Below are 27,650 nucleotides of genomic sequence, written 5' to 3'. Positions count from 1 at the left end.
AGAATAGTCTTGCTAGTAAATATCACCACTAGCTTCCCAAGCAATTGTTTTTAAGGGCCCTCCAGTACAGAATGTGGAAACAATTGACCCCAAGATTAATATACTAAGGACTCCAAATGGCTTCCATTTTCAGAGGTTAATATTTCTGTGTCACCTTCCAAAGAGACAAACCATTCTGCCAAACATGCCTCTGAATTTTTGAACTTTGATAACAGTGGTATTCCAAAAATGTTACAGGTTGAATATCCTTTATCTAGAATTCCAAAATTCAAAATACTCCAAAAGTGTCCACATGTGCAACTGAAATAGTGACACAATTGCTTTCTAATGATTCACTGCATACACACTTAGTTTCATGCTCAAAATTATTATAAATATTATGTAAATATAAAATTACCTTCAGGCTATGTTTATAAGGCGTATATGAAAAATAAAGCACTTTTTGCATGTTTTGATTGTATTTTCCTTTTAAACAATGAGATACTTTGAGTCCCAATTTTGAGGGGAAAGCAGGATATAAAGAGGAGGAAGAGGAGGTGGTCCCATCTCCAAGACATCTCATTATGTATATACAATTATTCCAAAATACAAAAAAAAAAAAAATGAAATCCAAAACACTTCTGGTACCAAGCATTTTGTACCAATGTTTTGATACCAACTTATAAAATCAAGTCACAGTGAAGACTAAATATATTCTTATACTCAGTCATTTTAATGCCTTTAATTTGAATTTTATATTATTAGTTAGTGAGTGCTACACACTACCCACACTTTTATTATTTTTTATGGAGGTTTTGTCTTAGAAACACAAACTGCTCCGATATCAAATTGTGTCAGTAGAAATAGCAACTACATTTCAATTATTATTCTATATTCTATAATTAATATTCTATTGTTTATATTTCTTTTTATTACTTTTATATATTTATCATATTATTTTTATTGATGTAATCCTGCCTCGATCCGCAGGGAGAGGCAGGAAATATAAATAAAATGTATTATTATACCGCTTATCGGTGCACTTAAGCACTCCCTAAGTGATTTACAATGTGTAAGCTAATTACTCCCAAAAAGCTGGGTGCTAATTTTAGCGACCTTGGAAGAATGCAAGGCTGAATGGACTCTGGAGCCCTGTCACATTTCGATATCTCCATATACTGTAATATAATATAATAATTCTAACATTCTGGAATTACACTATTCCTCACATTTAAGTTCCAAGGTGAGCATAGCTATTTCTGGAAAAGTGCTCTCTCTCGCTCTGTGTGTGTGTGTGTTTGCTTTTCTCCTTCGATTATATATGTTACAGTGACACCCTCTACTCTAGCAATTAAAGGTTTTGTAAATATTATTAAATGAGTTTATTATAATTCTTCATTTTAACCAATACCTTACTAAAGTAGCAGCAGCAACATGCCTCACTCTGGGATCTTCATCTCCAAGCAGGGAAATGACAACATTGTTGAGTACACGATCCTGAAGTTTTAACAACTATGGGAATAGAATAATACACAGACTGATCAACAAACACCATTTATTTCTGAGTTGTTTACAAGTATAATAATGTTACAATTAGAACTTCTAGGTTGATAAAAGTAAGAAAATTGACAGCATGTGAAATTACTGGAAAAAAGGGTTTTATTCCATTTTCAAAATATTTATATTTATATAGATAAATTTTCACATGAAAGACAAATTAGAAAATTGAATACAATAATCTAAAATGATTTTAAAAAAAAAATGATAACTGAAATCAATCTGCTAAAAATGGGCTTACTTTCTCTCAACACAATATAGGTGCGGTACAGAGCACCAAAAAGAGGCGCCGGGGAGGCGCGTCTCTTTGCTCCGCAGCAGCGCCGCAGTAACCAAATTGTGTGATGCTGCTGCACAGCAAAAAAGGAATGCCCGGAAGCGCTGCAAGCCACCAGAGATGGCACGATGGCGTCTCAGCTGCGCAGGGCTGTTTGGACGTTGTGCTGCTGCAACGTCATAGCTTGTGCGCCATGTAGATGGTGCTGCACAGCTGCAATGTCCTCGTCACGTGCTAAGGTTGTGGGGTGTGTGAATGCACCACCCCAAGGCAACCCTAGCATGTCGCCATGATGCCGCAAAGGGCCCGTCTGTCCAGGGCCATAGTAACTATAAAAGGGAAGCACTGAATAAAATTACTCACTCCAGTATAATGATGAGCACCTCTGTGCAAGCTGTCGGCCCTTCTTTCCAAAAAACTGATTAGCCTAAAGATAGACAAAGACCATATTATGATTACTTGCTAAAATCAATCAATCCTGGTAGGGCATTTATAATATTTAAAGGAAAACAGTGTGTTTAATGCTAAGAATAAATTTTTGAAATAAGAACACTCACCGAAAATCGACCTCAGCAAAAGTTTCTAACAGCTCAGTCCTAACAAGCCAATAGGAACTATTCCTTAATGTAAGAAGGTCAACCATTAATTTTATACCCAAGGCACTATAGCTGCTACTGCATAAAGTCGTGATGCAATGCTAAAAAGTAAAGAAGAGACTTTAATTGTTTTAAACAATATAATTCAATTAAATTACTAGTACTTGTTAACTTAGCATTTGCATAACATTTTTATTTGGAGAGTATGACTATTATGATCAATGGTATAGTGGCTATGACCCTGGAGATCAGAGTTTGAATCGCCACTCAGCCATGGAAACCTACTGGCTGAGCTTGGGCAAGCCACATTTGCTCAGCCCTCAGACCCTGTGATAGCCTTAGTCATAGGTTGGAAATGACCTGATGGCACACCACAACAAATTTAGGAAATAAAATTATATCGGACTAAGTTATTTATAAATCAAACATATTATCATGACTGGACTATGGGAGACCAGGGTTCAAATCCTTGCCCAGTCATGGCAACCCACTGGGATAACTTGGACAAGTCATATACTCTCTCTGCCAAGAGGAAGACAATGGCAGCCCCCCCCCCCCCGAATAAACCTTGCCAAAATAAGAAATTGAGTTGCCATAACTCAAAGTCAACCTGAAAACACATAATAACAACTACATGGGACTACCTGCGCCATCCTTCCTATTCCAAACTACCAGTGCACTAAAGATTAGTTGATGTATTTATATCTGCATCTTCATCTTCATCATCATCTTGCTAGGGGTTTAAACTGTAGGAAAGTGGATTTCCTTTGAATATTAGAAGAAACATATTAACTGCAACAGTCAGTAAGCTGACAACAGAACCAGTAACCTAGGGATGGTGTCTCACTTTTTCACTGTGTTTAAGCAAAAGCTGGACAGCTGTCTTTTGGAACTGATCTAGTTCTAGATTTCCTGCTCTGAGCAGCATGTCTCACTACATGGGCTACATAGCTTCTTTCAATGCTATTCTCTTCTCTTATACAAATAATGGCAGAGAAAAGTGCATGTGCACACAAAGAGATGCATGTGAAACATCGAGATTCACAACAGGCCTCTCAGCATACCTGTAAACTCAGAGATTTATCCTGCCTGGCAATAATATTTGCCTGTAAAGAAACAAGTCCAGTTCCTGGGCAGCAGCAAATGTGGCCATTTCTATAAGGAATACCATTCACCAAACCCTGGTGGTCATGTGTCTTAATAGTATGAAAATGTAACAGGACTACCCCAAAATGATCTACATACTTGGACTATTTCTCAGCTACACAGAAGTATATAAACTCCTAATATTAAAATGAAAATATTTTAATGACCTCACTGTTACCAGTTGTACACATATCCATCATAGGCCAATGGATTGAACAACAATCCCTCAGCATTAGCTGAGGAGCCTCCTGCACACATCTACAAATATAGAAGACCCAGTGGAGGGAGAATAATTTCCAGAAGGGTAAACAACAAAATGATGCCAGAAAACACACACAACAGGCCAATAGATTGAGCAACAGTTCCTCAGCATTAGCTTTTGAATCCTATCTCAGATATCACTGGAATAATGTCACCTTGGTAGCCCCAACCCTGTGAGATAACTGAGAAAATACTACTTCATACTACCAGAGGCCAATCCAAGCTATCAATCTTCTTTGTCTTTAAGTTTTAATGCCATATTACACTACTGCATTTATTTATTTAATTTCTATGCCACCTTTCTCCCTGCATGCCAATTACTTGCAGATCTACAACTTTCCCAACATTTACTTATTTATGAATGCTGTATATTCCATATCCCATTCCAATATCCAGTGTGCCACAATTTTCCAAATAAGGGCAGCAAAGACAAAACCAGTACATTTGTGGCACATTAAAGATTAATACATTTTACTTGCCATAAGCCTACAAATAAAGTGAGCAGGATTTTTAAAGCATTTTTGATAATGTTACCCAAATAAGGATAAATTTAAACTGAAGATGATTTTCATGTCACTTCCTTTTGGAAAAAACAATTTTTGGCCTCAAGAGGGCCAAAACTGTAGAGCAATTACCCTCTGGAGATATTGGGGAGGTGGGGCTTTGAAGCAAAAATATAAAATAAAAAAAATCCCTTTACTATTCCTTAGGATTCAGCTCTATAAGGTCTCCAGAACAATCAATGTAATCCACTAATCACCAATAGCTGCAAACTCCATCATGAGTATACATGCTCCAGATTAAATGTAGTATTTCAGATAGTATTCTGCTTACCCTGACAGCTGTACAAGCCAGTTTACACGTAACTGAAGATTCATCTTTCAGAGTTCTTTGTAACAAAGGTATACAGTCAACCAGTGAAAACTTATTTCCTGGGAATAAGAGAAAGCAAACATAATGAAACAAATAAATGTTATTACACAAAATTCAGCTATCTACAGATTAATTACACTGTTACCTGTTGAAACTCTTATGCTTGCTAGCCAATTTTCCACATCAAAGCGAGATTTAGTGAGAATAGAATAAACTATCGTTCCACATAAAATGGCTGTTGCTCCTCTAATCTGGGGATCTCCATGGTCAATATAATTCACAATATCCTTTACAAACTCCTCTTCTAAGAAAAACAGGAACAGAAAATAAATAATTATGCATTGTTGTCTTCTAATTCTTGACATTGTAATAATGCCTATAAAATCAGCTGTAAATGTTTTCTAATTGAAAGCCGAACATACATGACTTAAAAGTGAAGCATAGAAGTAACTACAAAGTGGATATTTCAGATTCATGTTTCCTAACTAATATAACCTCACCAATCCAACACAACAACCATCTCCATCAGGGCTAACCTCAAGAAGAAGATCCCTCCTGCCATGGCAATTGTCATCTTCTGGCCTGGAAGGGAGTGAAAAGGCTGGCCCATCTCCATCAAGGCTAGCCTCACGAAGAAGAGTGTATTTTTATTTTTATGTACTTTATATTTATGTATTTTTTTTGATGTAACCTGCCTGGATTACTTGTGATTGGGCGGGCTATAAATAAATCTTATTATTATTATTATCATCATCATTATTATTCAACCATTTGTTTTAAAATTCCAATGGATCTGACACAAAAAAGCCCACTTATGCATAATTCCAAGTAATACATGAAGTTGAGATTGAGCATGAAGCAGCCATTCTCCTAAACTATCTAGGAAAATCTATACTATTCTATTACTAGGAGAGGTGATGGTAATCAATTGTCACTGCATGATATTTAGCAGAGTTTCCTATCTTTCACTGTATGTAGCAGGAAAACTAAAGGGGCTTTAACGAGCCTAATTCTCAGTCATAAATAGGTGACTGAGTTCATCATAAATATGTAGCAATCACACTCCTATATCAAAGTATAATCTATGGCGTGTAGGCTAAACCTTCTTCATGATATATAAACTATGTTCAACCTGTGTGTCATACATATCCCTCTGAGTACTAAAGCATGCTCTTTTTCTGCTGGAAGAAAGAGCAAATGACCAATAGTGACACTTTTGCTATACCTACTGAATATACTGTTAATTCATTATAGGCAAGATATCTGATAATTTCTGAAGGAATCAGAAAGAAAAAATAGATGTTTTCCCACAAAATAAATAGTACAGCAATTTATAGATCAACATACCACACTCTTCTTTGTTGGTTTCAGAAGGCATTTTATATAGTTTGCTGAAGAAAGCTTCAGGATGCAGAGCAACGGCTGCACCTATACAGCTTATTGCTAAAGCTTTCACACTGACTCTTACATCTTTATCTGGCACCAATGCTAAATAAAAAAGATAAACAAAAATTTAACAAACTATAGTTCATTTCATTATGCAATGTAAAATGCCTACACTTTTAATTCATAATTATTATAATACTTTTAATTCAACTTGGATAACAAAAACTGCATTAATTAAATTTTAGAAGTGTAAAAACAGATATACAGTGCAAGAAATAATATTAAAAGTAAGTATAGGGACGAGATAGACAGGCGGAAAAACGCCGCCTCTTTTTGCTGCGTAGTGTTGCCGCAACAACCAAACAGCAAGGCACCAACCGCTGCTGAGCAAAAAAGGAGCCGCCTAGAGCAGCTCCTTTTTGCAACGTCGTTAAGAGCTGCATTGCAGCCCTTACGACAATGCTTCCTGGAAGAGACATATGGGCACTCAGACCATGTATCCATGTGTCAAAGCAAAATCCTTAATTTTAGTCCCCAAAACTGACATAAATGTATTCATGAAGTTGGCACATACATGAGCTGTGGCAAGTCACTGGCATAGAGGACTTTCCCCAACAGCTAATCAGAGTCAGGCTGGCTGCAAAGGTGGGGTGACTATAAAAGTGGAGGAGCGAGTGAAAAGAGTGAAGAGCATGTGAGTTGAGAGTTTTAAGAGCCAGTTCAGAGTGGCTCATACCTGCCCTATTCTGTGGAATGTTAATTGTGATTTGAGCCAGATATTCACAAGATTCATAGTCCTGATGTAGGGACATTATAAGGACTTGTTTTAATGGAATTAGAACACAGGTTAAAGTTGAAACAAAGTCAGTGAGGGAACTGGAAAGAGAAATAGTTTGTAACAAGTGAAGAGCTGTACATAATGTAATTTGTGAAATTGTAAAAAGATACAAACTTAAGATCTGGCTGTAAATAAAGTTTATATTCCTTCTTGTTTACAGAAGAGCGACTCTAAATTAAGCTATAATCAAACATATCTTAATCACACTACCAAAATAATAAAACACATATAAAATAAGGACTCTGGGAACCCATCCCTAAGTCACTTATTAAGAGAGTGTAGTAGAGAAAGAATTGGGGCCAGTAGCAAGACCAAGGATTAAAGAGATGTTTCTGGGTTAAAGGGAAAACCTCAGACCATTGTAAGGAAAGAAGAAGCCTGTGGTCATCGTTACATATATGGTATTTTAGCTCTAGTGTTATGAGAGAGCAAGAAAAGCTTCATTCAAGTCACCTTTTCCATGCCATGCACAATTTTATACTCCTCTCTTCTCAACCATAATATTAAATCTATCCTATATCCCAGCTGCAACAGAATATAGCATCAGCCCTCATTAAAACATTACTTTACAATGTCATTGTAAAATCTGTATTTTTTTTAATATTTATTTTTTCAATTTTCCACATAACATCAAACAATAACTCCCAATACATTAAGACAGTCCCCCCCTCTAAGTCTAACAAGTAGACCAACAAAACATAGACAGTTACCATACAGTAAACAAAAGACACCGGACTCTTGTACTAAAACACATCTAACATATAACGTCTTCCTAATGCTGCTTGAAATTTGGCGATTCTGTTCTTCTTATTTTTATCTTGGAAATTGTTCTCTGTTTCTTTAGTTTCCTTCACTTGAATCTGGTCTTCTGTTATCTTCATTCCTTGGTATTCGTATAGGTATATTCATCACTTAACCTAAGAATATCTACTACTGTAGAGTGAAATTATAAGTTCTCCATATATATATATATATATATATATATATATATATATAAAAATATATTGTTCTACCCGCCTAACTTATACAGTATTCATTAATCCAATAGATCCTAGGAGGCATACAGAAAGGAATTATTAAATGATTCATTTTGATTTCGTCTTTTTTTAAATACCAATGTCTTATCCCATCTTGTTTCTAAAAATTTATAGAAGTCTTCCCATTCTTGAAATACACAATTCTCAGTTTTATTTCTCATCCAACATGTAAGCCTTTCCATCTCAGCCATTTCAAACAATTTACAGAGCCATTTATCTGCAGATGGCACTTCTGGTTTTTTCCAAAATTTTGCATACACTATTCTGGCACAAGTGAAACTATAAAACAGAAATTTACCATGTTTACCAAAAACAACATGGTAAAATCTGTATTCAAAAGTAAATTGCACTGTATTCAACAAGACCCACTCCCATGTTATGGGAATATACCTTAGTATATTCTTAGACCAAGGATGTGCAACTGAAGGCCACAGTTGACTCTTCCCGTCTTAGACAAGGTATCCATTTAAGTCCTTTGCAATTTAGAATTTTAACAACATCCAAATTTAAACTTTTAAACACAAAATAAAATGAAACAGATGTTAATTATATTAAGAGGAATCAAACATTAAAATATTGATTTTTAATTTCTTTTAAAATATGTCCAGTTGCTTTTAACTTACCTCCTTTCTCCCCGGTAAGCAGAAAAGAGGCTGACAGAAGACGTACACAGTGAACTAGTGGAGCAGCATTTTCATCCATATAACTCCCTATATCTCCTTTAATTCTGGAGAGCTGTATTTTTTTAAAAAAAAGTAAAAAGAAATTGTAACAATGATTGTCATGAAATATAACTTCTAAGCAGTACTGGGATCCCAGAATCTTTGACTATTTTAAGACCAAGGTGGAGAAGCTCCTTCCACCAGAGCAGATCTTCACACTCCTGTTGCCAACCCACCATCAAATTTGACCCCACATCACCAATATTTGATAACAGCAAAAATTTGGGAGCTCTCAGCAGAGTGCAAAAATTTAGTGGAATCATGCAGCACTAACGCTATGTGTTGCACAGACTTCTTTTAAGACAAACCTGGGTTGAAAGAAATCAATTGCACCATTTTTTCAAAGTGCATTTTGAGAATTCCAAAATATTTCTCCCCTATATTCTAATCAGTATTAAAAAAAAATTAAATGGTTTGTGAAAATGGCTTCTCCACAGAAGACAACAGAAATATTCTTAGTGTAAATTTTTGTTCTCAGCATAACTGAGTGCATACTGCATGTCAGGATAGGGCCTTCTCTCGAAGCAATTAGACACGAGTCCACTTCTAATTTTGTCACCCCAGCATAAAGAATCATCTTCCGCCCCAGATTGGCAAAGGAAGACTGTCCCTCAATCCCTTTCTGAAACTGGTCTATCAGTTAATTTAACTGGTATTGATATAAAAATGCAAAATCTGTTAATAATGTACTACTTTAAGAAATTTTGGGGAGATAAAAGACTATTCAAATAGTTAGAATATTGGGAGGGTATTCCTATATCTAGTGAAACCATAAACTATTATTTATATAGAACGCCAAAAAGATAGAATACTCTCAATGATGGCCATAGAGTAGAAATTCACAGTAAGAAAATATTTTCTCCTCTGCTTCCTGGAGGATCTTCTTCACCATGAGATGTATTAAACCAATGACATTAGTAGGGGGGCTTCCATACAAGCAAGTCAGGTAAGTGAAGAGTGCAATTTGAACAAGCTCAAAACCTCTGATATTATCCTGCCTTTCATGTTTGTTCACACAATTCATCACAGTTATTAATCAAATATAACCAATGAATGAGAGCAACAGTCTTACTTTATTTTCATGATCACCAAGTTCTGTTTCTTCTTTTGTTGTAAATTTATCCATGCTGCTGGTAGAAGGCTGCCTGCTATGACCCATGCTTTTTAATAAATGGGATTGAAGGGCTTCAGGAAAAAAAGTAAAGTACAGGTCATTGTTGATTTAACTTGCATCATGCATTTAAAAATGTTTGTTTTTATTAGATTTAAATATCAGTAATGTAGTTGTAAATGGTCATTAGTTCAATCACTACTATTTTCACATAGACACATACACCCCTTTATTTACCCACATACCAAGACACGAACTTCTTGGATCAACCATCATCTCATCTTGGAGTACATTTGCAGTTTCATCCTCCTCATCTTGCAACTGTCCAATCTGCATTCCAGAATACTGGTTTTCAGCACCTTCTATAATCTGAATTATACATGCAGAACAATTAATCTTGACAGTACAATTTAATCTTAAAACTTAATGTGTTATACGTACGTTTTTAAAAAATAAAAAGATAGTGTTGTTGAGATGTAAGAGGGGAAAATATGATTAAAAAAGCTCCTTCCCAGAAAGTCATTATAGTAAAAAAAAAAAAAAAAAAAAAAATCTGGCTGTATGTAGTCAAATCAGCCAAAGTATTTCCAAGCAAGTACAGTGGGCCCTCCTTATCTGTGGACTTGCCATCGATGAATGGCAAGCCCATTGGGGGGGGGGGGGGGCGGAGGAAGAGGAGGAGGAGAAAGGGGTGGCATGGCATGAGGCAGAAGGAAAAGGAAGAAGAGGAGGAGGAGGAAGCAGCAGCATGGAAGAGGTGAAGGTGGTGACTGGAAGAGGAGGAGGAGAAGGGAGGAGAAGGAGGCAGCAGAGGGGAAGAGAAGGAGGAGGCAGCTCCTCTCAAGTGCCATTGTCTTTAATGGTGGCGCAGCCGTGTGGCCACGCACCAATGAAATCAAAGGGACTTCCAGGAGGCTGTAGAGCAGTGGTTCCCAACCTGTGGTCGGGACCCCTTTGGGGGTTGCAAGACCCTTTCACAGGGGTCACCTAGGACCATTGCACTCTAGACTCTAGAGTTTGTTCTTTGGCCACATCCTCCACGCTTTCCCTGGAAGACCCTCCATGCTGTGGTCCCTAGGTGTCTGTCCTCCTTTGAGGCAAGCAAGGGCCTCTCCTGCTGCTGCAGCGGCAGGATGCCCGTCTCCGTGGGGCAGCAGAGGATTCTTCTTCTCCTTCCCTTGCCCTCAGGGCAGGCCCAGCAGTGGGGCAGTGTGTGTGTGTGTGTGTGTGTGTGTGAGAGAGAGAGAGAGAGAGAGAGAGAGAGAGAGAGAGAGAGAGAGAGAGACTAGAGCTGCCTCTCCAGAGGGAGACACAAGGGGCTCTTCGGGGCCATGAGATGAGAAGGAGGAAGAGGAAGAGGAGGAGGCAGTGTTGCCTGGGAGCAGAGCCTCTTGCCAGCCGTTTGGGGCATGCGGTGGAAGGGAGGTGGCTGTGATGAGGAAAAGCAGGGGGCCCTCTGGATGGTACTGGCCACTTCCCTTGGCTCCTTCCCTCCTCCTCTACCTCCAGAGCAGCCTCAACCCAGGCGAGATACTCATTCACTTCCTCGCTTTTATCTCTCTCTCACGAACATACACTGCATTTTGAGGCCACTTTATCTGCCCTGGCTCAGTGCTCTGAAACTCTGGTGTTGGTAAGGCATTTAGCCTTCTTTGTCAGAGCACTCAGGTGCCACAATGAACTACAATTCCCAGGATTCCATAGCACTGAGCCCTGGCAGTCAAAGCAGTGTGTTTTGGACACAGACATTCTCCTTTTGTGAGTTAACGAATGAAACCAGTCCCTCACTTTTATATCGCTCTCACACACTGCAGGAATAATAAGCCACTTTGAGACTGCTTTAATTCAATGCTAGGGAATCCTGGGAATGCTAGTGTTTAGGAGACATTGAGACTTCTCTGTCAGAGATGGCTCTAAGGCCACAATAGACTACAATTCCCAGGATTCCCCAGCACTGAGTGGCCTGAAACTGGATTGTTTCTGCAGTGTGGATGCACCTGGTGAGGAATTCTGGGCACTGCAGTTCAACTAAGTTTGGAAGGTTATGTGATTTCCTGTCAGAGAAACACTGGGGCCACAGTGTACTACAATTTTCCAGTGTAGATGCAGCCCAAGCCTTCTGCCTTTCTTCCACCCGAGATTTCAAAGCCCAGCTCTGGAACCACAACAAACTACAAATCCCAGGATTTCATAGGATGGAGCCATGACAGTGAAAGCAGTGCCAAACTGCTTTAATTCTGCAATGTGGCAGAAATGTGTAAATTTACAGCACTTTATAAATAAAGGTTAATAATAATGTGGCAGAGTGTGCCTAATGCAGTACTTAACATGGTGCCCCTCTTATATACTGAGTCTCGCAAGACTTTTTTGTTTAACAACTTATATCCAATAATTCCATTTCATGTCTCCTTTATTTAGTGGGATGGAATACAGACAAAACAAAGTAAATTTTAATTAATTGATTGATTAATATCCCACCTTTCTCCCAGTACAGAAACCAAGGCACAAACACAATACAATTCTTAAAAATCCTCTTAATACAAAAGTTAAAAAAACAACTAAACCAACTTTAATTTAAAAGAGGTCTATCATCTATTGTAGTGTAGTGGTTTGAGTGTTGGATTAGGAGTCTGAGAGACCAGAGTTAGAATCCCCACTCAACCATGCAAACCCACTTGATGACCTTGGGCAAATCACACTCTCTCAGCCTCGAAAGATGACAATGCCAAACCTCCTCTGGATGAATCATGGCAAGAAAATCCTGTGATAGGTTGTCTTTGGGGTTTGCCATATATCAGAAATGACTTGAAGGCACAGAACCACAAAGTGGAACAGGACTGGACCCAGAAGATTCTGGAAGGCTGTGAGAAGACTAAGACCATTGGAAATATCCATCGGAAAACACATATTTCCGATGGTCTTGGGAACCAAGATACTGCTCCAATATGGTTGGGGGTCACCACAACATGAGGAACTGTGTTAAAGGGCTGCGGCATTAGGAAGGTTGGGAACCACTGCTGTAGAGGTTCAGACTGAAGCCAGGGACATCATCAGGGATGAATGCAAAAAGACATTATCAGCAGCCAAAAAGAAAGAGAAGCCTCAATGGCTGATAGGTTAAATTCTTCAAGCAGTTAAGGACAGATGAGAAGCAAAAGTAAAAGGTGTCAGAAATAGGCTCAGAACCCTAAATGCAACTGTTCAGTGACTGTGTACAGAGACAAATAGAAGTACTATAATAAGCAATACAAAGAAAGAGAAGATAACAACAAAAAAAGAAGAACAAGAGACCTCTTCCACAAGATCCAAGAAATAAAGGGAAAATTTAAACCAAGAGCAGGGATGCTCTATGACCAGCAGGAGAACACACTACATGACTAAGAAATAAAAAGACAATGGTCAGTAAAGTACCATCTGAAGAGCAATCTACAAATTTAGGAAACGAAATGGAACTGTACATGGGAGAAATAAATTACCAGGAACGGATGACATGCCAATAGAGCTGCTCCAAGCTACAGAAACAGAATCTATTCTTGTTCTAACTAAAATCTGTGAACAAATAATTGAAAATCCCCAAGAAAGGAGACACCAAGAATTGCAGCAACCACAGGACCATTGCATTACTCTCCCATGCAAGCCAATTGATGTTCACAATTCTACAACAAAGACCATATATGAAACAAGAAATTCCAGATGTCTAATGTGGGTTCAGGAAAGGAAGAGGAACTAGGGATCAAACTTATAATGGACAATGGACTACACAAAGTATTTCAGAAGAAATTCATCTTTGATTGTGAAGATCATTAAAAATTTTGGATTGCTCTTTTAAAAAGGGATGCACCACAATGATAATAATAATAATAATAATAATAATAATAATAATAATAAGTTTTATTTATAAATCGCTTTTCCGCAGTGATCAAAGCGGCGTACAAGTAAGTATTGCAATGACAAATACAGAATACAGACTAAAAATTGCAATACATAAATAATGTATTGATTGTCCTGATGCCTAACTTGTACATAGGACAAGAGGTTACCATGATCACAGAATCAGTAGAAACAGAGTGGTTTCCAGTTGGCAAGGGGTCAAGCAAGGCTGCATTTTATCACCCTATGTTTAATTTGCACGTTGAACATACCATATGTAAAGCTGGAATGACTTGAAAGAAAGAGGCATGAAAATTCGAGGAAGGGACATCAACAGTTCAAGACATGCAGAGGATACCATATCAATAGGAAAAAAATAGCAAAGACTTGGAACGATTATTGAAGAAAGTCAAGGAGAAAAGTGCAAAATCAGATTTACAATCAAACATTGAAAAAACAAAAATGACCACAGATTATTTACATAACTTTACAGTAGACAATGTAAACACTGAAACAGTTCAAGGTTTTCTATACCCTCATTAGTCAAAATGGACATTGCAGACAAGAAATCAGAAAAGAGTAGGACTTGAAAGGGCACCTACAAAAGAACTAGAAAAGATTCTTAATTATAAAGATATATATTTGAATGTTAGGATTATCCATGTCATCGTATTTCCCATTTCTATGTATGGTTGTGAAAGCTGGACGGTAAAGAAAGCTGATAGGAAGAAAACTGACTAATCTGAAATACAGTGTTGGAGAAGAGTTCTGTCAATACTGTCGACTACTTTAAAGACAAATAAATGGGTCCCTGAGCAAATCAAGCCCAAATTCTACTTGAAACCGAGATGACTATACTGAGACTATCATACTTTCATCATATTATGAGAACACGACTCATCAGAAAATGATTGGCAAGGTAGAAGGCAGTAGGAAAACAGGAAGACTGCATTACAGATTGATAGACTCAATCAAGTAAGCCACAGCCATTTATAAGACCTGAACAGAACTGTTGATGATAGGATGGCTTGGAGGACTCTCATTCATGGAGTCTTCATGTTAACAACAACAACGTTTACTCTTTGGTTTTTAAATTTTACTTCAACCATATGTATGTAAATGTTTCTACACGATTAAGTGTATGCTTAAGCAATTTGCCACTGCAATTGTGTCTTAAGATGAGGCAACCAGATTATTACACAAAACCGCGATAAAAACACAGTCACTAAAATATTATCTTTACATGCGATAGAATAAAAAATATAAAATATAAAAAAGTCTTCTCTCAGGTCCTAAACTGAGATCCAGCCTCGCCATGAATGGCTGGTGTACGGTTCACCACCACTGGATCATTCCATAATTGAAAGCAATAGAAAATTTTGTTGTTGTTGTTGTTGTTGTTGTAGAATAGCAACCCATTTGTATAATTCTGTCCATTCAACTTTTACCTCACACCTAATAATCTCTGTTCCCAGCCATCATGAAGCTAACTGAAAAATTTCACCCTTGTGCTAAAGTAGGTTCAAGTGCACTTTGACTTGGGCCTGAAACACATGGGCAAAGTGATGCACTTCAGACCGCATTGGGGGCATGGCGTTTAGATAACACACACCCTGAACACAGCCTGAAGTCACACCAACGCCATACCATCGCAGATGAACCAGGCCAAGAAGGAGCAGATAGAATCACAAGATCACGTTATCCAGGCCATCTGTTTCAGGCCTAAGACCACTGTCTCAAAACAGTGAGAAATTTTGAGTGTTCTTCTGAGAAGTCCTCCATCACAGAGGTGAGATGAGTAAGATGAAAGAAAAGATGAGAGAAAAAGTGGAACATGATTACTGAGGCTACAAATCTGCAGGAATATTCCATCCCAAGAAGAAATGGAAGTGCTAGATTAGACCCTGCTGTGCATAAAATAAAATTACATTTATACCAAATTTAAATTCAATTACATTTAAAGAGTGGCAACAGCAGAACAGAAGTGGATTCTCCTTGCCCTCTTTAAATATATTACAAGAGTATCTTGTGATACCATCATTCCTACTACAAGGGTGTGGAGGTGAGAAGTATGGCCCACTTACCCAGTGGCTGGAACTAGATTTACTCACCATCCATTCTAGTTACCTAGTTGGGTTAAGTGGTTATTGGTGCACAGCAAAAATGCTAAAATAATGTTAAACAATTTTAAAACTTTCAAGTTTTAAAAAAATAGCAAATGCCACAGTGCTCTGGAAAAAAAAACCCAAGTACGTCTAAATCTAGATATTTTATTGCAATATTCAAAAACGCAATAAACCAGTCTCCACAACAGGTATTTGGCATCTCCCACCTAAACAGCACTTACCATTTCAGAACAATCTGAAGGGGTCACAGCTGAATCTGGGCCTTCTGTAGTTGTCTGAGAGCTGTCACTAATGGGAGAGGATGCCCGAGTGCCACTGTTCAAGTCTACTGTAGGATCTGACTGGAGAGCACTGATTTGGCTGGAGCTTCTGCTAAGAACATCATCATCTATATCTCCTTTGTTAGCTGAAGTTGTCAAATCACAATTTGTCAAGTCTGACTCTGACTGTAGTGTATGTTGAGAACGTGGTTGCTCAGTTATGATGTCATACCCTGAGGAATCTCCTACTGAATTTGTAGCTGTTGACAAGCCTGAAGAAGCTAATTCACTAGTTAACTCAGTCTTCATGGATGCTAAAGAAAAAAACAAACAGAAAACACATAAGGATCCAGGAACACAGCTAAATATATGTTGCCAACTAAATAAAACATCAGCAAAGAAATTTCTAACAAGAGTTAGAATATTATTTTTCAAAGTTTCTTCTGAACAGCATTTCACCAACTTCTCACTCGTTTCTTTTTACTTAATCATAGCACACTGTAGTGGGGTGGGAGGGTGTCTCCAATGTTTCGTTACAGGGAGAACAAGTGGAATTCTGAAAAACTGTCATAGTTCTGAATCAACGGAAAGTAGAATTATAACCCAGAACTAAGATTTAGGTTTTTAAAAAAAAAAAAAAAAAAAGTTGGGAAACCTTTTTGTGGGTTCTTCAGGCTACGTGGCCATGTACTAGAAGAGTTTATTCCTGACATTTCACCAGCATCTGAGGCTGGCATATTCGGAGAATCTGACGAAGGAATAAACTCTCCTAGGCATAAACTCTTCTAGAACATGACCACATAGCCAAAAAGCCTAACTGGATGACAGATGAAATTCTTCAGGCAGTTAAGGACCGACAAAAGCTAAAGTAAAAGGGACAAATCCAGAGCCATTACCTTAAATGCAAATATTCAATTATTCATGTGCAGGAACAGAGAGAATTAATGCAGGGAAACAGAAAATACCAATAGAAAAGGTAGAACAAAAACCTTTTCCACAAGATCCAAAAAATCAAAGAAAATTTTAAAGCAAGATGGGGGATGGTATATAACCAGCAGAGGATCACACTACATGATCAAGAAGAAATAATGACTGATGGAAACAATACACTGATGAACAAGAGAAAAGAGATGACAGGATGACAGATTCATTCAAGGAAGAACCATCTGTTTATAGAATCTTGAATATCACTTTGCTTGAATGGGAGATTAATGCAATGGTCCTGTGGTTATAACAATCCCTAGTGATCCTTTTTGGTGTTTTGGAATGTATAGTGAGTATTTCCAGTCTATGGACCACCACGTTGTTCTCAACATTTGCTGGCAGATTTTAGTGAGAATTTGAATGTATTATGTCTCTGATTCACTTCCCCTAAATACAAGTTCCCACAAGCCCCTTAAGGAAAAAGGTTTAGTGCAAAATTGAAAATTTAAAGGCACCTCTCTCCAACACTCTTCCCAGCCCCCCTTGTCCTCTGTACTTTAAAACCTCCTTGAGTATTTAAAAAAAAATAGAAGGAAAATTTGAGCGCCATTAGGCATGCGCCTCTGCTAGGAACTATGTAGAATTAGGCTTCTAGCTCCTCCTCTCAGTGACCCACAGAAATGGGTCAAAATTTGAAAAGTTTGAAAACTCACCCCAGCAAAATGAACACAGAGAACTAGCCTTCCCTTTTTCCCAAGAGAATAAAATTCTAACAGGATCAAGAGATTTTAGTGACAACGCAACAATAAATAAATAAATAACATATCTAACCTGCAAAGCTTGTGTTGGTAACTTCAGGTCTTGTTTCAGAATCATCTTCCAAACCTTCTTCTTCACCTCCAAGAAATATTTTAGCTGATAATCAATGCAATAATATATTTAAGTTTTTTTCCAAATAACAGTGTAATATTTCAACTATTTCTACTACTGTTCATTCATTTAATAATCTACCTAAAGCATATATTTTAACAGAACTAATAAATGTGGCATTATTACTTATGTTGTGGGTAAGAAAAGAAAATAAAAATAGAAAGGAACACAACAGAACTTTAAAAGATGTTTATACTTGGACAAAAAAAACCCTGATACTGGTAGGTAATAAAAACAATGTTACAAATATTAGAAACTGTTGATACTTTTGAGCAATCAGTAGTATGAAAACCATGGAATATTTTAAGCTAGGCCCAGATTCTGCACATGATAGCCAGTGTGGCACAGTGGCTTGAGTGTAAGACTATGATTTTGGAGACTAGGGTTCGATTACCAGCTCAGCCATGAAACCCACTGGGCAAGTCATATGTTCTTAGCCTCAGGGAAAAGCCATGAAAAACCTCCTCTGAACAAACAATTCTTACCAAGAGAACCCAGTGATAGGGTAGCCCTAGGGACAGCATAGGTCAGAAACAACTTGAAGGCACACAATAAAATACTGCACACACCTCTCACTAGACCTGAAGGTCATGTTCTCCTCACCCCCAATTTCTACCAATTTTTTATAGTTCTAAATGCACACACACTTCAAATATCCTCTGGTTTACTTCCTACATTAAAAACTTATCTCCTAAAGCATTCTGTGGGGAGGACACATGGTGAAATTGTCCACTCAGGTTTCTGGAGGGCACAGCAAAGCATTTTAAGCAAAAAGGGATCCACCACCAAATATATATAGATAGAGAGAGAGAGAGAGAGAGAGAGGGAGGGAGGGAGGGAGGGAGATATGGTGAGGAGCCCTTACAAGCTTCAGCAAAAGCCTCAGGAAACACACGGAATCTATAGGTCACACATTCACCATCCCTGTCTGGAGTTATACAAGTTCATGTATCTAAAGAGTTCATATGTTTACTTAACTCTTATTTTTAGTTTCTTCATATACAATAATGCACACACTTCCTTTCTTCCTGCTCAAAAGATGGCAAATTGTTTAATGGAAAGGATCAGATGGGAAGGAGGAATAAAGATAAAATCTGTAGTCTCCGCAGTGAGTAAGAACATGTTCCAATTGGACAGTGGATTGAAACAAACACTAAGCACCACATCTACCTTAAATAATACAAATTGCATGTCCAATTAAGATGAAACTCATTAACTAGAAACATCTGCTTTTCATTCAGGTATGTAACAAGCTGAGGAACATATTCTAGATTACACTTTTTGATTGAATATAATGTTCTCATCCATCCTGTGAAAGAAGCACAGAGTCTTGGCTTTGTCTCTGACTCTTCTTTGTTTTTTGTTCTTCATACTGAGACTGTAGCAAAGTCATGTTGATTTTTTCTTTATAACATCACTAGAATTAGACCTTTCCTCTGTGCCTCCTCCACCAAGAGTTTAGTCCATGCTTTGGTCATTTCCCGTCTTCATTACTGCAACCTTGTATTGAATGGTCTTCCGTTATCTTATCTTAATCCTTTGGTTTCCATTATTAGTTCTACTGTTTAAGATTATCTTCTTGGCCTGTTGCTTTAATCATGGTTGATCCTGACATCCTCTCACTGGCTATTAATTCCCTGTAAGATACAGTATAAGCAACTTGTTCTGACATTTAAGGCCCTGCATAACCTAGCTCTCCCTTATTTTGCAGTGCTTACCTCTTCTTACCAGCTGGTTAGAAATCTGAGCTCTGTGAATACTGGGCTCCTTAACCAGTCAAGGGTTTTCTCCTCATTGGCTTGGCTTCATCCTTTATCTCTTGCCATACCTTATTTCTTGAATCGCCTCCTTGTAAACTTGCGAACTGTTCCTTCCCTTGCTGTTTTTAAATCCAAATTTAAAACTTTTTTTTGTTTTTTTAAAACATTTTGAATTTCAGACTAATGCTTTCTATCCTTGGTATATTAGATTATCTGTATTGACTATTTTGTTTTATTTTGTATTATGTCTGTGCATGTTTTTATTGTATTTACATGTTGTATTTTAGTATTTTATATTGGAATACTTATAAATGCATTGTTGAAGGTTTGGGAAAAATACTAGGGGAAAATATATGTGAAACTTCCAATTCTGACATTCCTGCATGAAGCTTTCTTAAAAAGAGACGAAACTGAGCCAAAACGATGGTTAAGATATAAGGATATTCTGAAAAGAGAGAGTGGGAAGTTAGTTTTGAAAAGCCAGGAAGAATACAAGAAGGAGGGGATAAAACTTAATTGGTTTACATATTATCAGATAAAAGAACGTTATGTGAAAGATAGAAGAGAAAAAGAAATAATAGAGGTCAATAATGAATTAGATGAAATAATGCTAAGTGAAAAAACGAAAACAATCTCAAAATTATATAAACAATGTTTAAAAATAAATTTGGAAACTGAAGTTGTCAAAACAAATATGAAAGAATGGGCAAAAAATGTGGGCCATAATATTCCTCTGGAAAAATGGGAGAGAGCATGGGGCAAGGATTTGAAATATACATCATGTAGCAACATGAAGAGAAGTTTGTAAAAATGTTATATAGATGGCACCTATCCCCTTCCAGACTGGCAAAAATATACAAACAAAAAAAAAAAGGAAGATATGTGTTGGAGATGCAGTAAACAATCTAGAATGTATGTGGTGGACATGCCCATTAATACAGATATTTTGGGGGAAAGTACACAAAATTATTTAAGAAATTTATAAAACGGAAATTAAATTTGAACCGGAGGTCTTTCTACTAAATATGATAGAAGGGGTACCGGCTAGGAAATATTTAAAGCCAATTTTATACCTGATCACGACCACAAGAATCACAATTGCCAAATATCGGAAAGGGGGAAAAGCACCAGAGGTTGATGTTTGGTTAGTTAAGGCTTTGGACATCATGGAAATGGATAAGTTAACAATGTATTTAAGGGAGGAGACAGAGATTGAAAAACATAATTGGGATCCTTTGATGGATTACTGTTTTGAAAGATGGAAATGATTAGTACGAATATTGGACTTATTTTTAATTGAATACCAGATAAAATAACAGGTTTTACTAGAAGGTGGCAGTAAATTGAAGAAAATAAGAAGAGTAAATGTTATGTGATGTGAATTGTAGAACAAAGACTAACGTGGAAATTTCAGATCTAATATGGCATATTTCCCGATAGAAGACAAAAGCAGCATTGAGAATTGAGAGATGGAGAAGCAGAAAAAGGAAATGAGATGAGGAATATTGAATAGTAGCTAGAAGAATAGAGTTTTGATTTAGTTTGTTCGTTAGAATTATGAATATGTGTAAATAGGGATCAGGGGGAATCAGGGTGGGGAGAGAAGCAGTACAAGAATGTAATATGTATGATTATCTTTGGATTTTTGATTATTTGTTTTTGCACTGTATTTTAATAATAAGAATAATGTTTTATTGTAAAGCACCATGTACATGGACAGTGCTATATAAATAACTGATAATGATAATCATAATAATCTACACTGGTAATTTAGCTTGCATAATGTAATGGAAAGCCTGAAGTCTATTATATGCTGAAAACTTTGAGAGAATTTGTCTCCCAAACTTCTGAAGACTAAGCACAGAACAGATTGCAGTTATTTACAAATGTGTCTGGCCGATACCTTTGAGCTATACCAAAGCTTGCAAGAATGTTCAACCAATTTATGTTCAATTTTCCTATTACAGTATTTTTTGAAAAGGCTTTTTTAACTATGCACCCTAAAATTTGCAATCTCTTCTAAATCTGAGCCAAAATTTTGGAACTACTTTGCAGTAAAACCCTATGTTTTGCATCACCCCCAAACTGGTTAACAGTTACAAAATAAATTTTTTAAGTACTAATAACTTGAATTGTAAGGATTGTGAATTAAAAAAAACACCTCTTTCTTCTTTTTGCTCAAATAATTTAATATTTTCATAAAGATTTGATCCTGCTTGATTCTCATTGATATTACAGACATTAACCTCTTTAAGCAAACAGTGTCTTCATAGTTTAATCCCTGCAATATCACCCCACCAAATACAAATCAGAACATAGTCAAACCTCAACATAAACAAAATATAAACACATGGCAGATTCTATATATTTTGACAAAATGCTACAAATCTCGATTAAGATGGACCCAGAACTCTTCTTCCTAAATACAATAGAAGGAAGGGAAGAAAGGAAACATCTAAAGTGCATCTTAACCTAGTCACTGCAGCAAGATTAACATTCACACAAAAGTGGAAAGACAAAAACACTAACAACTGACTACTGCCTTATAAAAGCAATGGACTTGATGGAAATGGTAGTAAAGGTATGTATAACTACTATACATGTGTCTAGTTTATCGACAGACACAGAGACCTGACCCATTTTCACTCTTTACTAGTGGGATGGGAAAGCTGACCTCTCAGCTATCACAAGAGGCACACACACAGATATATTTGTGGATTAGATGCTGAACATAAGGTAACAGTGAGTACAGTTGACAAAACAGTTAATGTCATTCAGGGCTTAATAAATCAGACACATAGTGGCTAGCTCCCAGGAAGTAATAGTCACACTGTATAATTCACTAGTCAGGTTGTATCTACAGCTTGATGCGCCACATTTTTTAAAAAAGGTATTGACAAACTGGAGCCTGCCCAGAGAAAGGAGAGGTATCTGGAAACCAAATACTATATAGATTGAAAGATCTCAGTATGTTTACCAGAGAGAGGATTGAGAGGCATAACAGTAATCATCAGCTTTACACACTCAGAAGTGGACAAAGTTCAATCCTCCATATAGTGGTGAATTCCATGTTCCAAGCACTCCTCACCATTAACTATGCTGGTCAGAGTTGCTGGGAGGTGGATCATAGAATCACAGAGTTGGAAGAGACCACAAGGGCCATCCCCAGTCCAACCCCCCTGCCATGCAGGAACTCTCAATCAAAGCATCCCTGACAGATGCCCATCCAGCCTCTGTTTAAAGACCTCGAAGGAAGGAGATTCCACTACACTCCGAGGGAGTGTGTTCCACTGTCGAACAGCTCTTACTGTCAGGAAGCTCCTCCTAATGTTGGTCTAACTACATGTGGAAGTTGCACAACCCCAACCCATGAGCTATCTGAAGGAATGTCATGGAGGTGATAGAGTAGACTCTGTTGTTGCTCCAAAGGGCTGGAATAGAACCACTGCCTAGAAATTTGAGGTAAGTAAATATCTTTGTTAAACTTCGTTGAACTTTGTTAAACTTCCTAATCATAACAATTTGACAATGGAACAGACTACCTCAGGAGGTGGTGTTCCTTTGCTTCAAGTATGTATGTATTCCAAGGATTTATAATTAATCCTTATAATTAATCCTTAAGGTAGTTACCGTAAGCCAAAAGCTGAACACCATCTCTACTATTGCTGTAGATTCTGCACTGTAGACTTGTCTGCAGCTGCACGATACCACATACTGCAGCTGCAGACAAATCTACATAGAAACCACCAAACACAGTGTTCAAACACAAATCAAGAAACACGAGAGATACTGCAGACTGGGTCAGCCAGAAAAATCAGCAGTAGCAGAACATGCTATGAACCTTCCTGGGCATAAAATGCTATTTGAAAACACTGAAACTGGACCATGCCAACAACTATCAGGTCAGAATGCACAGGGAAACCACTCAAATCCATAACACCTGGACAACTTCAACAGGAAAAAAGAAACCCTTAAAGTAAACAAAGTTTGGCTACCAGTCCTGAAAAACACCAAAATCAAGACCCAGCAAGTCAGGAGATTTTCCAGCAGACAATGGATCATTAATTAAATAGACACCCTGAGACCTTGCTGTTCAACAACAGATCAACAAAGAGATTAACGTGTAAATCACTTTATCTCAACCAAGAGTCATACAGTATATATTTCCCATTCACTTTCATGCCAGCATTCTCTGAAGATGCCAGTCACAGATGCTGGTGAAACGTCAGGAATAAATCCTTCCAGAACACGGCCACATAGCCCGAAAACCCCACAAAAAACAACTAGAATTTTGTATCCTATATTGAGCCTATCCAACATGACTGATAGCAGTATATAGCATCTCTGCTTATAATGTCTGTTGCAGGATCTTTTCCATTATGATTTGCACAGTGAGGTACAACATAACTGTTTTCACTAAAACATTCAACTTCAAAAGCATTCAACAAACAAGTGCTGGATTCTGAAGCTAAGGTGAACCTTGAGCATTCCAAGTGAAATTTTTTTATTAATCCCTCAACCCATCTGAATTCACACATGCTGCAATATAAACCGCTGCTTAGTCTCTTCATAAGCAATACTCACTTGTCAGAAAACAAACAGTTCAGGGAATTCAGACCCAAAGCCCAGATAGTCATGTGAACTAGTTAAATGATGAGCAGATCTTGGCAAAAGCAAAGCCTGATTCAAACATTTTAAAAAACAGATAGCTTGACACATCACTGCTTGCTGGAAAGTCTTCAGAAAGCTGCCTAATAGAAAATCCTGACATAAAAGTGTACTGAGTTGATGGATATACATATAGAGACATTTTCATATTTTAAACTGTTTCTACTGAAGAAGATCCACAGCCAACCAATGTGCCCATAGAGCATATAGACTAACTGTTTTGATTACTGTAGTAACACAAATGATAATGGGCAACAAATTAGTGCTTCAAGAAATATACAATACAACAAATTATATTGTAGGGGTAAAGAGAATGTTACCAAGATCCCTATCTAGAAAAAAAAATCCTTGTTTTAGTTATAACAATAGATAAAGAAGGGTCCTATTAAAAAGATCTATGCTTAAAAAAATCAAGTAGTGAAACTAAACACAGGAAAGTATGACAGAACAGTTTAAGTTCAAATTTCTAGTTTTATAAATCATGTATAAGTTGTGTTAGTAAAAGGATGTATTAAATAAAAAGAATTTAAAATATTTAATATGCAAGCATGCATTAAGCAAACACCACAGAAACTAAAATGAAAATGAATATATCAAACTGAAAAGTAGATTGTAAAAACTAAAAAGTAGATTGTAAAAAAATTGGGCAATTCGTTTTTTAAAAAAGGTTATCATATTCATACAGACCATACAGAGCCAATCAGAATTTAGGCAGCCATACAGTCACTAATAAGTATAATGAAGTTTTGAAAATGTCATAAAACATAATTGTGGGATATGATTATTTTTAAAAAAATGATCACCAGTATCTTGAAAAAAATAATACTACATATAATTCAGAATTGCTTAACTAAGAAGAACTGACCAACATAGGTGTTAATGGAAACTAATGTTCATGAAGTCAAAAGTATGAAAACAGAGAGAAAATATAAAGCTAAAGATCGTGATTTCATATATACATATATAATCACCTTTTTGCTTTCTGGAAAAAACAGGGCTGCATGAAGACCCCCCTCCAGCTGCAAATTACAGAAAGTAACAGATCAAGGCACTGAACAGAACAGACATCAAGAAGGAATTATAGTAGCCTCTGAGTCATTTGGCAAAAATTTGTTTTTAGCCCCAGTAAGGAACAATGGTATTTAAAAACAAAAATAAAACAAAACTCTGGTCTTGACAACAGCCAATGGAAAATATAACTACCAGAAATTGGTTGTGCTTCCATCACCAAGGACAAATAAAATTGTTCAATACCCAATCTAAATGTTCCAATCAAACATTTAAAAAATAATACTGTAAAATGTTAGCAATTAGACAAATAAAATCAACTTTCCAAGATAATTCAATTCACAACTTGTTCTAGTTTCCAGTATAAAGCTAATAAGGACAGCACTAATATTGCTACTGCTCTGGGATTTAATTTTTAACACATCCAGTGAGTTTATTTCAATCTTCTGGTTAAGTATGTTTAAAAAGTATGCTGTTTGATAAAATAGGAATTTTTAATCAAAAATTTTGAACATACTTATTACAGATATCAATTTTTTTTAAAGGACATATAACTTACCTATAAGTTCCACTATACTGTCACTGCGGTTTCTGGTGGCAATCTCCTCTTTGGATACACAAGATTGTGTCATGCCACCAGCAGTAGTCATGGCAAAGAGAAGATTAGGAGGTGGTGTTCTAAGAAGCTGTTGCAATAGTTCTAATGAGCCAGTCACAACATTGTGGTCTTGATGCTGTGTATAATGTAGACTCAATTCATAAACCTAAAATGAACGTAATGAATAAATTCAAGGACCCTTGGAATAAGAACCAAGAATTTCTGTCAATGTTTCTGAACATATGTCTCTATGAAATGTAACTTTACAATTTCCGGTGTTCTCCTTGAGCAGCATTTTGATACTGCTTTAAAGTCAATCAGTAACAATTTGGGGGATAATGTGAGATGCATTAAGGTTAAGGGTCAAAATATAAAATCTCAAGTGCACACCTCAAAATTTGGATTAACCATGAAGTACCATTCTGGTATATAGAAAGAACAAAAATTAATCCGGGATACCAATTGGGTAGTGTTGTAGATGTTCCTGAACTGAAACTCCCAACATGCCTCACCATTGGCCATGCTAGCTAAAGTTGCTGGGAGCTGCAGAACTTCAGAACAGGAAGTTCCTCTCTCATCCAGTGATGTTAGGTTAGCTAAAGGAAAACAAACTGAACTGAAAAAGCTATTGAAACTGGAGTGTACCATACAACAATCAAGTCAGTGCCCAAAGAAGGAATATCAAAACAAAATAATAAGTCACACCAGGAGAGTACCATGAAGAATGCAATATTGCTTTTTACTCTGAGTATTCTCAAACTGTCTTTTGCTATCCAAACAATGACTGTAGCCGCCGGCTTTCTTGCTTATATATCAGAATTTTCAATCAGTCCTACTTTCAATTTGGTCACAAGACAGGGAACCAGGTATGAAAACAGTCTTCTGACGCTTTATCCACAGGGGAGTGGAAAAGAACTGTATATTTAAATGAGTCAGTAAAGAAATTCTTCCAAGAAGATGTCAGTTAATGAAAAAACAAACAAACAAACAACCGAACTGCATACTGAGTAACAAGAGCAGAAGAGGTGGGTTATGTCTTCTTCTAAATTGATGTATGTTTTAAATGATGCTGTGCTCTTAACTGATGTGTATTTGTTAGTCTGTTGTTGTTCCATGGGGAGAGACGGATAAGAAATAATAATACAGTGGACCCTTGGGATCTGCTAGGGTTTGATTCCAGGTCTCCCATGGATACCAAAATCGGTGGATGCTCAAGTCCTGTTAAATACAATGGAAGAGCAAATTGGTGTCTCTTACATAAAATGGTAAAATCGAGGTTTGAAATTTAGAATTTATGCTTTAAAAAATATTTTCAAGCCATGGATGCTTGAATCCGTGGATATGGAGCGCCAACTGTCATCATCATCATCATCATCATCATCATCATCATCATGTATCATTAGCACTATACATATCAGAGATGACAGCTCATTAACTGGACAATTCAAAGACACAGTCATGTTAGCCTGGATCAGTATGCAAAGAGATCTTGTTGCACCTTTGGACTAACGATGGTGTAACGTTGGTGGTGTCTACCATTCTTCACCTGCCTGCATGAGTACACTCCTGTGGGGTCATTTTGGGGCAGACTGAAAGACTGAAATGAGGAGTTAGAGCATGTGCCAGCGAGGGAGATGTGGCGGCAAAAAGGAGCTTTTGGATTTGGGACCCTGCTTAAGCTATGTGAGTTTTGCCAGGACTTGGCTGGCAGGATGGAGCTGTG

At 37.1% G+C, this 27,650-nt stretch overlaps 1 protein-coding gene across 1 annotated transcript in view; it reads right to left on the bottom strand.

The window, feature by feature from the left end:
- LOC149280657 (huntingtin-like) overlaps window positions 1-27,650 on the bottom strand; it is a 170,937-nt gene that overhangs the window by 118,167 nt on the left and 25,120 nt on the right. The window contains 13 exon segments of the mRNA XM_089500274.1: window positions 1,391-1,491; window positions 2,177-2,240; window positions 2,371-2,510; window positions 4,651-4,748; window positions 4,835-4,993; window positions 6,037-6,177; window positions 8,574-8,685; window positions 9,745-9,857; window positions 10,029-10,152; window positions 16,001-16,353; window positions 17,795-17,878; window positions 25,293-25,340; window positions 25,889-26,093. Coding sequence (XP_089356400.1) covers window positions 1,391-1,491; window positions 2,177-2,240; window positions 2,371-2,510; window positions 4,651-4,748; window positions 4,835-4,993; window positions 6,037-6,177; window positions 8,574-8,685; window positions 9,745-9,857; window positions 10,029-10,152; window positions 16,001-16,353; window positions 17,795-17,878; window positions 25,293-25,340; window positions 25,889-26,093 — 1,742 coding nt within the window.

This window comes from Sceloporus occidentalis, unplaced genomic scaffold (assembly GCF_023333645.1).
Source record: "Sceloporus occidentalis isolate IW3139 unplaced genomic scaffold, rSceOcc1.0.p SCAF_150, whole genome shotgun sequence".
Lineage (NCBI taxonomy): Eukaryota > Metazoa > Chordata > Lepidosauria > Squamata > Phrynosomatidae > Sceloporus > Sceloporus occidentalis.
This window is presented reverse-complemented; position numbering and strand designations above follow the sequence as displayed.